The 15,071-nt window shown below is 42.8% G+C and overlaps 2 protein-coding genes across 5 annotated transcripts in view; both read right to left on the bottom strand.

The window, feature by feature from the left end:
• Positions 1-1,750: 1,750 nt before the first annotated feature.
• Positions 1,751-3,463, bottom strand: LOC117193102 (actin-5C-like). The gene is made up of 2 exons (XM_033397825.1): positions 3,359-3,463; positions 1,751-3,219 (listed from the first exon to the last, which is right to left on the bottom strand). Exon 2 carries the CDS (start codon positions 3,195-3,197, stop codon positions 2,067-2,069), a length of 1,131 nt encoding a protein of 376 aa, XP_033253716.1. The 5' UTR covers positions 3,198-3,219; positions 3,359-3,463; the 3' UTR covers positions 1,751-2,066.
• Positions 3,464-7,129: 3,666 nt separating this feature from the next.
• The window catches only part of LOC108159227 (tyrosine-protein kinase Src42A), a 61,368-nt gene continuing 53,426 nt past the window's right edge, over positions 7,130-15,071 (bottom strand). For 3 of the 4 annotated variants that reach the window (XM_033398017.1, XM_017292331.2, XM_017292328.2), the window contains 8 exons: positions 10,839-10,960; positions 10,672-10,756; positions 10,537-10,615; positions 8,763-8,931; positions 8,533-8,691; positions 8,154-8,331; positions 7,926-8,092; positions 7,130-7,853 (listed from right to left, as the gene is read on the bottom strand). In XM_033398017.1, the coding sequence (XP_033253908.1) occupies positions 7,645-7,853; positions 7,926-8,092; positions 8,154-8,331; positions 8,533-8,691; positions 8,763-8,931; positions 10,537-10,615; positions 10,672-10,756; positions 10,839-10,960 (1,168 nt within the window). In that variant the 3' untranslated portion in view covers positions 7,130-7,644. The remainder of the gene's footprint in view (positions 7,854-7,925; positions 8,093-8,153; positions 8,332-8,532; positions 8,692-8,762; positions 8,932-10,536; positions 10,616-10,671; positions 10,757-10,838; positions 10,961-15,071) is intronic. The other variant, XM_017292329.2, reaches the window with a different exon arrangement.

The following is a 15,071-nucleotide window of genomic DNA, read 5'->3' as shown; positions in this document are numbered from 1 at the left end:
GACAGACGGACAGACAGGCAATGCTCAATCGACTAGGCTATTGATGCTGATCAAGAATATATATACTTTATGGGGTCGGAAACGATTCCTTCTGGACGTTACACACATCCACTTTTACCACAAATCTAATATACCCCAATACTCATTTTGAGTATCGGGTATAATAAAGGCATAATCATTTATATTGAAAACGAATCACCGCACTGTAGTCCACGTCATTCTTTATCCTTTCTCTGTTTGCTTTTTGATTTGGTGAGTATTCATTCCAGTTTCTGCAGCGCATGCAGCGTGTGTGGGGATGGAAGAAGAGTGAAGAGTTCTGCGTAAAGTCAAATTAACGTAGCTAAAATAATTTCTATGCCTAATCTATGTACGTACTCCAAGCAAAACCAAACCCGAAGAACGCATGAATCGAAGGCTGATTTAACAAATGTATTCTAACCCTAGTATGAGTTCTTATGTAGTCTGTATTATACTCTCTAATCTGTCTTTGAATCTGTACTGTGCTGCACAAAAATAGGAACGTATGGTGCATAAATAAACCAGTATATGTTCTACAGAAGCCACACAAGCAACTTTAATCAAAACATACCGAGTTCAGCGAACTCCTCGATTTAGTTAACCAATAACGTAAAAGTGGATTGCTTACACTTTCCAACATAACGTATGTCATATTGAATATGTAAAGAACTACCATATATGTAGAGCATTCATTGTAAGAGTCATGTATAACGAACGATTCGATCTTATATTTCCAATCCAAAACTAGAATGTAAGTATATGCGCAAAGCTTTTATTTCACGATAAATGAAAATTAATATTTTTAAAAAGCTTCGCTTTGATCTGCGGTAGGCCCCAAATACGAGCACCATCGGCCAGTCGGTGCGTCCCCTAATCGATTTCTTGCCATAGTTGATTGAATTTGGTCATTGTAAGTCTCTGGGCTAGATCGCAGCTAAATTACGAATAAAACAATTGGACTTGTCCGAGAGCCCCGCCTAAAATGTCGCGCGATTGTACTGCACTCCCGATGGCGATGGGGACGGGGGGAGATGGGGAGTTCCGTGCCGCGCCGTGCTTGAATGATTACAAATAAACAATGCCACTTGATGACGACTCCAAACATTTGAGTGTGAGTCAACAGCCATAGTGTTTTCGCTTCGATTTTCAGTTGTTCAATACGAATGTAACTGCGATTGCGATGGCGATGGCGAGTGTGATTCTCCCCTATTCTATTTCTTATAAGGTAATACTAGCCGCAACTGTTTTGGCTTTCACATGCTCTATTTGTAATCAATCAACGTAGAAATACCGCTAAGTCTTCTGGGGCGGGGTCGACGCCAGGCCTGATAAGCGGACCGAAGCCAAGTGTGGTGGAGTGGAGGCTGTGCTGAATCACACCCGCATGCGAGTGAGCAGCAGCAGCAATCGCAAACAAGAGGAATGAGGCACAAGTTAGCCAAGTGATTGGTTATCAGACGATTTCCTGCAAACTGATGTTTTCCCTGCCGTTTGCCTTTGGTTAAAATTAGAAGAGGTTGGCTTGCCTTATTAGTAGGCGCTTTATCGCCGTCGACGCCCTCGCCACGGCATACCAGCTGAATGACCGCATACCCACAGCAGAACTTCATTTCCAGCGATCGCTGGCTGGCCTTAGTCATGCCATATACGATTATGTAAGCACTTTGAGACATTGAGAATCGCTTGGATGCTTCAGTTCTTTCCTCGCTTTATTAATGATTTTAAGCGGTTACAAGTATTTAATGGTATGGTATGTGTAATTGTAATACAAATGCATGGAAGCAAAGTAAATGCCAAAAATGAATGAATGCTCACATTCATTGGAATTTCGAATAGAACACAATGGGGGGATTGCTTATGTGAAGAATGTAAAAGTTTGCGTCTAAAAAGTAGTTGGAATGCATTCATCTGGCAGGAGCTGGTGTTGTGTGCGCCTGCTATTGTTGTTAATGTACTCTGCCAAATATTCAACCATGTGATGGCTGAGCACAGACAAAGACACCACCATGACCACGCCCAGCATCAGCTGCAGCCGCAGCTTCGATTTAGAAGCACTTGCGGTGAACAATGGATGGGCCGGACTCGTCGTACTCCTGCTTGGAGATCCACATTTGCTGGAATGTGGAGAGCGAAGCCAGGATGGATCCACCGATCCAGACGGAGTACTTGCGCTCTGGTGGAGCGACAATCTTGATCTTCATGGTGGAGGGAGCCAGGGCAGTGATCTCCTTCTGCATGCGGTCGGCGATGCCCGGGTACATGGTGGTGCCGCCAGACAACACGGTGTTGGCGTACAGATCCTTACGAATGTCCACATCGCACTTCATGATGGAGTTGTATGTGGTCTCGTGGATGCCACAGGCCTCCATTCCCAGGAATGAGGGCTGGAACAGCGCCTCGGGGCAGCGGAAACGCTCGTTGCCAATGGTGATGACCTGTCCGTCGGGCAGCTCATACGACTTCTCCAGCGAGGAGCTGGACGCAGCGGTGGCCATCTCCTGCTCAAAGTCCAAGGCGACGTAGCAGAGCTTCTCCTTGATGTCGCGCACGATTTCGCGCTCGGCAGTGGTGGTGAACGAGTAGCCGCGCTCAGTCAGGATCTTCATCAGGTAGTCGGTCAAGTCGCGACCAGCCAAATCCAGACGCAAAATGGCATGGGGCAGGGCATAACCCTCATAGATTGGAACAGTGTGAGAGACACCATCGCCAGAGTCGAGCACAATACCTGTGGTACGGCCAGAGGCGTACAGAGACAGCACAGCCTGGATGGCCACATACATGGCAGGAGTGTTGAAGGTCTCGAACATGATCTGAGTCATCTTCTCACGGTTAGCCTTGGGGTTCAGGGGTGCTTCGGTGAGCAGGACAGGGGGCTCCTCGGGGGCAACACGCAGCTCATTGTAGAAGGTGTGGTGCCAGATTTTCTCCATGTCGTCCCAGTTGGTCACAATGCCGTGCTCAATCGGGTACTTCAGAGTGAGGATACCACGCTTGCTCTGTGCCTCATCACCCACATAGGAGTCTTTCTGTCCCAGGCCCACCATAACGCCCTGGTGACGTGGACGGCCGACAATCGATGGGAAAACGGCACGGGGTGCGTCATCACCGGCAAAGCCGGCTTTGCACATGCCGGAACCGTTATCGACGACCAAAGCAGCAACCTCTTCGTCACACATTATGATGTAGATTGATTAAGTTCTGCAATGGAAAAATAAATGCCAAATATGTACACTTTAATCGACGCTCAACAAGAACACCACAGCTCGGGTCTATACCCACTCTCAGACGGCCACAACGCGCACGCACAGTTTAACAAAGAGACAGACACAATTATTACCTTTTAAGGAAATGGAAGAGACGATTGCTTTTTCGGTATTCCGCTGCGGGCAAACTGAGCTCGCTGAGAAAAGTTTTGTAAGTGGTAAACCGACGCCGAGTTTTTTCGCTTTTCGGCTTTCCCGCTGCCCAAGCTTGAGCCCACTTAGGCCCCCTCTATTTAAAAAAGTGCAGCACTTGAGGTAAATGGCGATATACATTACTGATTGTAAGTTCTACTTGTAGATCCATGCCAATCTTTGTTCTGAATTTAAAACAAAACACGATATCTTTCACCTGAACTGCGCTAAAACTATTAAATTTTCATTATTTTCGGGGGAATTTTAAAATACCCCCTTGGCCTACAATGGGCTAATCGTGCTCCATCGAAGATTGGAAACCATATTCCTCGATTTTGATATTCGATTTGATATTACTTTCTAGATAACACCCTTAGCCCAGCCCGCGTAGTTTTATCCGATTACTGAATCAATTTTCTTCTTGACTGGTTTATTTTAAATACTTGTTTTTATTGGATCTTGTCTAAAAAGAATTAGCAAAGAAGGTCAAACAAATAAAAAGTAATAAAACGTAGGGGATGCTCAATTTTGATATTGACTAACTAAAATCTTTAGCTCTGCTCACATAATTTTAAACCATTGCTGAATTAATTTTCTACAAGATTAGTTACTTTTAAGTACTCCATTTTATTGTGTTTAAAACAAGGTGTAAACGTAAGGCGTAAGTGAGCCGGAGTGTCAACCGGAGTATGGTCATTTGAATACCCTATTTCGTTAAAATTATATATGAATATAATTAATATGAAGATACTGTTTTCCAAACTGTTTTTAAAACGTAATTAATAAATCCCTTTTTTAAGATTGATATGCTTTAGACATATTTAAACATATGATTAGTGTCTTGTTTATATATCACGATTCCGATACCTATACTTAGTCTCTGTAAGAAGGCAATAAGCTGCACAATATCGTTGAAATCGCTTTAAAACATAGAGTGACTAGTTTCTGCATATATTGGAACTTGAGATGACAAACATTTTCTCAGCTCTATAATATCCATTTTCCAGGGTATGAAGAATGTTGCTAAAACCGCTCCATGTTGAGGGACAATGCTGCTTGATTTCTCGGCCCATATAAAGTGAATGCTGCCAGCAACATAGGACGTAAGAAAACGTAAGTGAGTATGGACATTGTTGAGCTGAAAAGGGACACTGTGGCGAGGAAAAATCCCTCCACGAAGGGAGGATATCCCATTAAAAAATAGAGGGATAATCCCAATAAAAGAGAGCAAATCCCATAGATACATTCGAGTTGATACGAGAATTGCGCGCCAAAAAGAAATTGTTTGAAAGTGAATAAGTGAAAAGGATATGAATGCTATATATTTCCGTCAAGAATTGGAAACAATGTTCCTCGTTTTTTATATTCCGTCGAATTTTTCTAGCTAGATAGAACCCTCAGCCCTGCCCACATATTTTTATCCGATTAATAAATCAATTTTCTACTTGTCTGGCTAGTCTAAAGTACTTTATACGATTGTGTCTAAAATAATGCGGGAAAGAAAAAAACATAAGTGTGCACGGAATGAAACGTAAGTGTTTACGGAGTGTTACGTCATTGTTGCTGGTCAACCGGATTCAGCTATAGGTATGAACATTTGACATGATATCTATATTGCACAGTGGCACCTGTAGTATATTGGGTATTAGAAACCTTCAAGGAAGGCTGAGCAGTTGATGGTTCGTCTCCCGTCCGGGCACGTGCTTGTTCCGGCTTCCGTCTCATCGGCAAGAAATGGGGGGTTTTTATTTCCCAGGACGGACGGGACACAGCTCTACTCCAACAATCATAACACAGGTACAGTAACGTTCATTAAAATTTCACGTGCAGCGAAGTATCGGACACAAATACGAACATGAGCAAATACACCTAACCACGCACACGGACACATACACACATACGCATCGTGACACGGTGTTCTTGTGACCACTTATGCCCACACTACCATGATCACCGCTCCCCTTTCATCAGAAAGGCTATTCAGGGAATGTAAAACTGTGCGCAGCGATCGGTAGGTCAGTTATTTAATTGCATTAATTGCAAGCAAACGCAAGCAAAAAGCAGAAAAGAGAGTCAGAGCGACCAGCCTCGCCTCTTCCCTTTTGCGCCTGGTTCGTAAGAGAACTGTTTCTTATGCGCGGCGTATGGTTGCGCTTGTGGTTGCCAGGGAGAGCGCACATCCTCTCTTAGGCGAAGAAGCTCTTGACTACGTGAGGTTTTTATACCCGATACTCAAAATGAGTATTGGGGTATATTAGATTTGTGGTGAAAGTGGATGTGTGTAACGTCCAAAAGGAATCGTTTCCGACCCCATAAAGTATATATATTCTTGATCAGCATCAATAGCCAAGTCGATTGAGCCCTGTCTGTCTGTACGTCTGTCCGTCTGTCCGTCCCCTTCAGCGCCTAGTGCTCAAAGACTATAAGAGCTAGAGCAACGATGTTTTGGATCCAGACTTCTGTGATATGTCACTGATAAAAAATATTTCAAAACTTCGCCCCGCCCACTTCCGCCCCCACAAAGGACGAAAATCTGTGGCATCCACATTTTTAAAGATACGATAAAACCAAAAACGCAGAATCGTAGAGGATGACTATATGTTCTAGAGTGTAAAATCTCAACCAGATCGTATAATTATTATAGCCAGAATCAAGAAAACAATTTCATTCTTTCTCGCTCTGTCTCTCTCTAACACACAGGTTTCATGGTCGGTTTTGTCAATTGCAAAATATGAGTTCAAGGATCTCAGAACCTATAGGAGCCAGTGCAACCAAATTTGGTATCTACACTCCTGTGATATCGGACCTTGACCGTTTCGTGTCCAAATTTCGCCACACCCCCTTCCGCCCCCGCAAAGGACGAAAATCTGGGGCATCCACAAATCTCAGAGACTATTAAGGCTAGAGTAACCAAATTTGGTATCCGCACTTCTGTTAGATCTCACTATAAAACGTATATCTCAGAATTTCGCCCCACCCCCTTCCGCCCCCACAAAAGACGAAAATCTGTTGCATCCACAATATTGCACATTCGAGAAAACTAAAAACGCAGAATCATAGATAATGATTATATCTATCAGATTGCTGAATCTGGATCAGATCGGATCATTTTTGTAGCCAAAAGCAAGAAATCAATTTTCAGTGGCTACGCAGCGCCCGACGTCACGCTCAGACTGATTTTCTGTCTCTCTCGCACGCACTCTTTGTCGTGTCGTTTAATATTAGCGGCGTCTGCCGGAGGAGAGCCATACTGACTTAGTATCGGGTATAACTGTAGAGTTGCGGTGTCCGCAGCAACTCACAACGTTCCACCTCGTTTTTATTTTATAAATTATGAAGAAGTTTTATTTTAAATGGTTTTTTGTTCTAAATGTACATGTACTCGTATATGTGTATGCGTTTGTTTGTGTGTTTAATTATAAATAGAATATAATTAAATGATTACAATTACAATTAAACTCTAGATCGTTACTCATGCGGATTTCAACTGTCGCATGCAGCAAAAAGTAGCGTCCGCTAGCACTTGAATGATGATTGGCGTTTGTGGTGCTTTCCTTCGTTTATTATTTGTATTTTTAATTTTAATTTCATTTTTATTTGTTTGTGATAAAGCATACATATGTATAATGTCGTTGATTAGTGATTGAGTGTTTTGTGGTTTGTGGGAGGAGTGGCAGGTAAGACACGTACGAAGTGGATTAACTAAAAGTAAACAGTTTTTAATATATGTATTTGTTTGCTGCAAATATCGTTTTCTTATTTCAGATTGGCCTATCAACTAAAGAAGAACAGTGTGAGGGTGAGGGTGAGAGGGTGCGTAAGGGTAAGTATGCGTTGGCAAAATAGAATATAAAAGGTTCCTAGGTTTAACTCTGACTATACGGTTGTATATATATATATATAGTGTTATATGAATAATAATACATTCGATATATTTATCGGCAAATGCGACAAAACTATCCATATGCTTGTCATATTGAAACAACAAATAATGAACAAAACATTCGCATTCACTTTTCCGGCTTACAGACTATTTGTTATCTTAAACGCTAATAACATTAATCGTATGGTATGGAGTTGTTACCAAGACATGCCCCTGCCCTGTCCATGAGCCCCGCATGTTTCATGGTCGCAGGAAGCAGCAATAGAAAATGTGTGCAAAACTGAAGTAACCTCCTTGCGCCTCGCCACGGCTACTGTCCGCGTCCGTGGTCGCAGGTAGCATTTATCAGTAAGCCTGCGCCTCCTTGTAGTCGCTCTGATCGGAGGTGTAAAAGTCCTCGAGCTTCCATTGGAGCGTCTCGAATGTGGGTCTGCGCATGGGATCCTTGTGCCAGCACTCGAGCATGATCTCGTACAGGCGCGGCTCGCAGTTGGGTGGCAGGGGCATGCGATAGCCGTGCTCCACTTGGGTCAACACCTCCGCATTGGTCATACCTGATTGCCGAAGTGAATCATTTGATTAGATTATGCTCGATTCCTAGAATAAACGGTAGTCAGTGGATTTACCCGGATATGGTATGCGTCCGTAAGTGACCAGCTCAGTGAGGAGAATACCGAAGCTCCAAACATCAGATTTGATTGAGAATTTACTGTAGTTGGCCGCCTCGGGCGCTTTCCATTTGATGGGGAAGCGGGCGCCAACTCGCGCCTCGTACTCGTCCTCCTTGATGAGCCTGCCGTTGGAAGATGGATATTAATTTTCATTCCTTTCCCGGCATACCGCCCAAGACTCACCTGGCCAAACCAAAGTCGGCTATCTTCACAATGTTGCCATCGCCAACGAGAACGTTGCGCGCCGCCAAGTCTCTGTGGATGTAGTTCTGGGACTCCAGGTAGGCCATGCCAGCGGCTATTTGTGCGGCCATATCGATGAGCGTCTGCATTTTGAGGCTACGACCTTTGCCTGCAATGGCTAAAAGATATTAAAAACACAAATAAGCAATTGCCATGACATGATAAGCGAGCGGACGTTTGGTTCTTTCTTTTCTTTTTGACTAATTGCCGCAGCGGGGCGTGAAAATGTTTGTAATTTGACTAATGCAAGCTGCAAGAATGTCTCGAAATGTGCGGACACACGGCGAGTCGTGTGATCGTCATCTGGGGCCCAGCTTACCTTGCAGATATTCCAACAGTGAACCGTGCTTCATCAACTCCGTGATAATGTAGATGGGCTCCTCCACCGTGCAGACAGCGTACAGCTGTATGAGCTTCGTGTGGCGCAGCTTCTTCATGATCTGGGCTTCGGCTAAGAAGTCCTTGGGGTCCATTGTGCCTGAAAGGGGCCAAGACTCATTGTTAAACAAACTCCCGCAAAGAGCAAACAGAGCGCAGCTCTCGACTTACCCGATTTCAGAGTTTTAATGGCCACGGGTGTTGTGTTGTTCCACTGTCCCTCCCAAACGTCGCCGAACTGGCCGGAGCCCAGTTTGCGTACAAATTTGAGGGACGTTCTGTCGATCTCCCACTGGTCGCGTGTTCGATGCGATAGGCCCTCGGTGACAGGTTTCTCGATCTGGAGCGTCAGGTTGTTCGGACATGGTGGATGGATAGAGTTAGGATGGAGATGAGTTAGCAAATGAATTTTCTATTGTCAATATGGTAGGCGCATTGGTGTTCGGCTTGAGGTAATGATCGTGCCAATTGAGCAATGAGTTTGTAGCATACATTCATTAACCATCATCTCCACCTCCCTAAGAACGTACTGCACGTTGCGTTGCGTACCCTTGTGTCTGTCTACATTCTCTTCGGAAAGAGGAAAGGGTCTATAAACTAAAGGGGGGGTTTTATTCTGTGCTTGGGGAGGGCCCTTTATCTTCCAATCAGAGAGCCAGTTGCCATGAAGAGGCAATATTTATTGCCATACTTTCGGGGCTGTGGCCAGAATTCACTTGAATCGAATGCGCCGACAGGTGTCGCCACAGTGACTGACACAGTGAACAGTAGTTCGACTCTACACGCCATGTAGAAAGTAAAGTGCGAGTCGGGCAGAAATGCGACTCTGAAAAAGTAGCATCAAGGATGCCGTAAAGGATATGCAATTTTCTATCCCACGTACATAGAAAATATATGTCTGTGCAGACCAGCCACGGGGCAAGCAACGCACCAACGTCGGATGTACAATATTTTGATAAACTACTGCTTAAAAGATTTCCAAAAAGGGGAGAGATGAAGGTTAGGTTAGGGCCTTATTTACATAGAATCTGTTCCATTAGCTGGCGCTATATGATTTTAGTTAGATCTGTTTTGATGGACTAAGTGGGTTCAAAGTTCAAGTGCCAGCCAGTCAAAGTGCAAAAGTTCAATGGAAGTCGAATCGAGTCGAGTCGAATCGAGGGCATACTTGGACAGAACACACTCAAACGCGGCGCCGTTTCCCTTCACTGGGTTTCGGCACCAATTAGATGAAACTTAGCTTTGATCAACGATTATTAAGCAGTAGTATAGGATCATATACGATAGATAGATTGTCTCGATTGCACTTTGAGCGCTGCCGTGGGTGAGATATTGAGCGATTGATTGGCGGTTATTTGGAGATTAAAGGCATTGCAGTCGAAATTCATGAAATGATCGGTTAATTTCGATCGCCGTGAAGGGGGGTTGGTGTTGCGGGTGGGGGTGGAGTTGGATTCTGGTTTCTGGTTATTGTTGTGTTAATGGGCAATAAAAACACACACATGAACGCACATCGTAACGTTTTGTTTTTACATAGAAATCCTACCTCCCAGACACCCGAAAAGGTATTTGTCTTATTTGATTAATATATTATATATATTTGTTTGTATTTTCAGTTATTTTCGGTTATCGTTCGGTTGTAGTTGTTGTTGTTATTGTTGGTTATTGTTGGTCATTATCGTTTTACAGACATTATAATTAGTTTTGGTGTTAATTAAAGAAAAAGCAAGAAATATATGGAAAATATAAGACAGTTTTAGTACACACGTGTTGGCATTGCGAAATGAACAAAACATAGGGATAACAATGTTGAATGTTACAAATGTCACAATGCACATCACACTTGGTCGTTGCCGGTCGTTGTTGGATGTTGGATGCGCGATAAAACCAAAGCAAACAATGGGGGCTGTATGGGGATGTATATGTCCGCCCAATGGATGCTTACCTGTACACAGGGCTTGCAGAGGTTGACGCACAGGCCGTCGGAGTCCTTGGAATAGTGCTCGACCAGCTCCTGCAGGGTTCTACGGGCCGAAAGGATAGGATAAATGTCCAAGTACAGTGTGTACTCCGCACTCACCTGAATGTTGTGCGTCTGGCAATGAAGAAGCCGCCCTCGTCCAGTTGCCTGATGCGATAGTGCTTGACCGTGTCGCCATCGCGCACTGCAAAAGAGCATTCACAGTGTATAGTATAGTATACGAACATTAGAGTACAACAATTATAAATGCCTGGTTCGGCACGCACCTGATAGCGAATAGTCGTTGTGTCGGCTCTCGGAATTACGAATTAAAAATGCACCGTGCTCGTTCTCTGGCAGTAGAAGTTTTTTCTCAGCCTCAATGCGTTTGATTTTGCGGAAGTACCAGCTGCAATGAAAGCGCGAGAAAGAAATTATTATTACTGCTATATAGCTGATATATACATATGTATATGTAAAGCAAACATTTAGAGTTTATTAAGGAAACAGCCGCTCTATCGAGGTTACACCAGTCCCAGTCCCAGTCCCGCCTGATCATCAAGAGGTAGAGGCGGGGCGGGGCGAGGCGATAGACATGGGTGGTCTGGACCTGCTCCCCCCTTCCCACCACCTCCCCGCACTGTGAGTCATGTATCATCTGGAACGTGCCGACTTTTTTCAATGGCAAATTGCAAATTTTTTATTTTATTTTCTGTCGCCATCTAGAGTTATAATATAATCATTATTCAATTAGGCTATAGAGGGGCGTAGAGACATACATATGTATACATTCCACAGTGGGCCAGCGATCCCATTTTTTGACGTAAGTTAAAATAATAAAGCTAGAGACTTCAAATTTTGTACACAAAATATTATCGTCGTGTATATATATATAGTGACATATCTATAGTCCATGCTCCGCACACCCTTGTCTATGTCTATTACCCTGCACCCACAATACTATAAACAATAAGACACCCTCAGCTTCGAACCCTCATAAACAATCTCACGCTCGAAATGGACCACGCGCAGCCGATTGCAGGCAATGTAAACAAACACCCTAAACTGGAAGTTGAACATAAAACAATCGAAACTGGCCTAGAATCCAGCCGCACTAGAATCCAGCCGCACCAGAATCACGCCACTCTTCAGAGATCAATTACGAATCGATTCTCAAGAATCACACCATCCTAGCTGACCAATCAGAGGCCCTATTCTCAGCCACCCCCAAGTAATGCAACACCGATCATACGCAGCGGAAGCCTTTCATCAAAAGCCGCCTTTCCCACATATCGATCGAGTCACGTACTCCATCTCCGAAGCCGAAGTCGAAGCCAACGCCTCCGAATCCAAATCCGAATCCCAAACCGAGCATCATAATATAAATAGTCTGCATCTAAGAAGCCAACTCAGTTCTGTTCAAGACAAACGTCAATCGCGACACCGTCGGAGAATTCAACCAAAGTTAATTCCGTTCAAGACTTCAGACCTCAGTCATCGTCGGGGAAATAACTAATCAATGTACGCTAAAGTTTAAGTGAAGAATAAAACCTTTTTTAAAACGTAAACTGAAGTGTCGCATATTTAATTGGCGCAGCCGGTAGGATCTCAGTTAAAAGTGAATCCCTTTTTTTAAGACGATCAATTGGCGTAGTGACAGTTACAGTGCGTAATAACCTACAGTGATCAGAGGAAAAGTAACGCTAATACTAAAGAGATCCGCCAAAGAATCTACATACGAAACTCAATTAATATTAGAAAAAATAAATACATAAAAAGAAATCAACATGCCGCTAACAGAAATACACCTGAACCAAGCCTTGAAGTCAATCAGGCAAATTCCACCATACGACGGATGCCAAGAACGCCTAAGCTCGTTCATAAGTAGGATCGAGTACATCTCCGAATTGTACTCAACAGAAGACATCCGGCAACAAAGCATCATGTACGGAGCCACAGAGGGTCAACTGTGCGGACGAGCACAACTTTTATCACAAAGCCTTCAACCCAACACCTGGACCGATCTAAAAGCAGCCCTAATCAGCAAATTCAACAACCACACTCCATACGAGACGCTGCTACAACAATTACACGACACCAAATTCAATGGGAATATTCGAAAGTTCGTAGAAGAACTAGAAATTAAGTCAAATGTTATAGTAAGTAAACTAAATCTGGAGACTAGCCCAGAAAATAAGATAATCTTTAAAAACGCTCTGGCAAATGCCACCAGACATACCAAAGAAGATGCTCTACCCAATAAACTATTCATCATTTTAGCAAAAAAAGACATTTCTACTATGGCTAATCTAGAAAAATCAGCTCAAGAGTTAGGAATCTACGAAAATTTCGTAACTGATAACAAGAATCACGAACATTCAAGAAACGGAAATAACAATCGTAGGAATGTTGGAACTTATTACCCTCGCTATAGTAGTAACGATTATAACAATCAAAACCCAAGTACTTCCAGAAATAATCTTGGATCGAATCGAAATAATTCAGGAAATAATGCCGTAAATAATAAAGGGTTATTTAACGAATTTAGAAATTCCTTAAACCAGGGCAGAGTCCAGAATCCCACAAACTATCAAATCAATCAGACACAGGCAGGTAGCAGTGCACCAAATCAGCCAGTCAAACGATCTAGGGAAAGCCAAAGCGGACAAATGAAAATGGATGTAAATTTTCAGCAGAGTGCCTCGGAAGAAATCGAGGAAGACCATATATAGAAATAATCGTAAATAATAAAAAATTAAGAGGTATCGCGGACTCGGGATCGTCAATAAATATAATAAAAGAAAACTATACAGATTCCAAAGTCGATAGCGACAACCTACCATCAATGGACCCGTCCGTCTGACTCAGAGCATTACACGTAATGCAACCAAAAACTGTCCGACAAAACAAAAATTTTATATTCATAATTTTTCCGAAAATTATGACATACTCTTAGGCAGAGAATATTTGATGGCCAGCAAAGCCGTCATCGATTACCGAAATGAAACGGTAACGTTAGGAGAAAGGTCATACCCAATCATCCAAAGTGGAGAAGCAATTGCCGTCGGCAAGACCGCACACAAAGGTGTTAAGCCATCTTCAAAGGAAGATATATCTACACCTAAGTGCCTTGACCCATCTCCTGAAGGAGAGCAATACTTCGCTTCCGCATTAGAGAATGAATTAAGGGAATGCAACCAGCTAAGGTTGGAACATTTAAATGACGAAGAAAAGGAGAAACTAAAGAAAGTTCTCTATGAATTTAAGGACGTGCAGTATAAAGAAGGTGACATTTTGACCTTCACTAGTACTATAAAGCACGAAATAAAAACCCATCACGAAGATCCTGTATATCGTCGACCATATAAATATGCTCAAATACACGATCAAGAAGTGACACAACAAATCAAAGATATGATTAGACAGGGAATCATTCGTAAGTCGAACTCTCCCTATTGTGCACCCATCGCTATGATACCAAAGAAAATAGATGCTTCAGGAAAGCAGAAATATCGTATGGTAGTAGATTATAGAAGTCTAAACGAGGTGACAATCAAGGATAAATTTCCTACACCCAGAATGGACGAAATACTAGATAAACTAGGTAGGTGCCAATATTTCACAACAATCGATTTAGCTAAGGGATTCCATCAAATTCCTATGGAACCTAGCTCAATCCCAAAAACAGCTTTCTCCACGAAGCATGGTCATTACGAGTTCACTCGTATGCCCTTTGGGCTAACCACTGCCCCCGCTACCTTCCAAAGATGTATGAACAATCTGCTAGAAGAATTAATCTTCAAAGATTGCCTCGTATACTTAGACGACATCATTATATTTTCCACTTCATTGGAAGAACACCTGTTGTCACTAAGGAGAGTATTTGGAAAGTTGAGGGACGCCAACTTAAAGCTACAAATGGATAAGTGTGAATTCCTGAAGAAAGAAACGGAATTCCTAGGCCATGTAGTAATAACTAACGGCATAGTTCCTAATCCAAAGAAAATATCTGCCATAATAAACTTTCCAATACCCAATACAACCACAAAAATAAAATCATTCATAGGTTTATGTGGATTCTATAGGAAATTCATTCCCAACTTCGCTAATATAGCAAAACCTATGACACTCAAATTAAAGAAACGAGCAGTCATAGACCCAACAGAGGAAAAATACGTCGAGGCCTTCGAAAAATTGAAAGTACTTATCACCTCAGACCCCATCCTCGCATTCCCAGATTTCAACAAAATGTTCACGGTAACAACCGATGCAAGTAACATTGCATTAGGAGCAGTGTTGTCGCAAGACCACAAACCAATCTGCTATGCAAGTAGAACCTTAAACGAACACGAAATCAATTATTCAGCAATAGAAAAGGAATTACTAGCTATAGTTTGGGCAACTAAGTATTTCAGATCATACCTGTTTGGTAGAACGTTTGAGATATTAAGTGATCACAAACCCTTGATTTGGTTGAATAACCTCAAGGAACCAAATATGAAGCTACAACGATGGAAGAT

The sequence above is a fragment of the Drosophila miranda genome (assembly GCF_003369915.1).
Source record: "Drosophila miranda strain MSH22 chromosome Y unlocalized genomic scaffold, D.miranda_PacBio2.1 Contig_Y2_pilon, whole genome shotgun sequence".
Taxonomy (NCBI): domain Eukaryota; kingdom Metazoa; phylum Arthropoda; class Insecta; order Diptera; family Drosophilidae; genus Drosophila; species Drosophila miranda.
Note: the sequence above shows the minus strand (reverse complement) of the source record. Positions and strands in the feature narration are given on the sequence as shown.

Excerpts from the sequence above, each read along its gene's own strand:
- LOC117193102 (XM_033397825.1), bottom strand. The coding sequence starts at position 3,197 with ATGTGTGACGAAGAGGTTGCTGCTTTGGTCGTCGATAACGGTTCCGGC.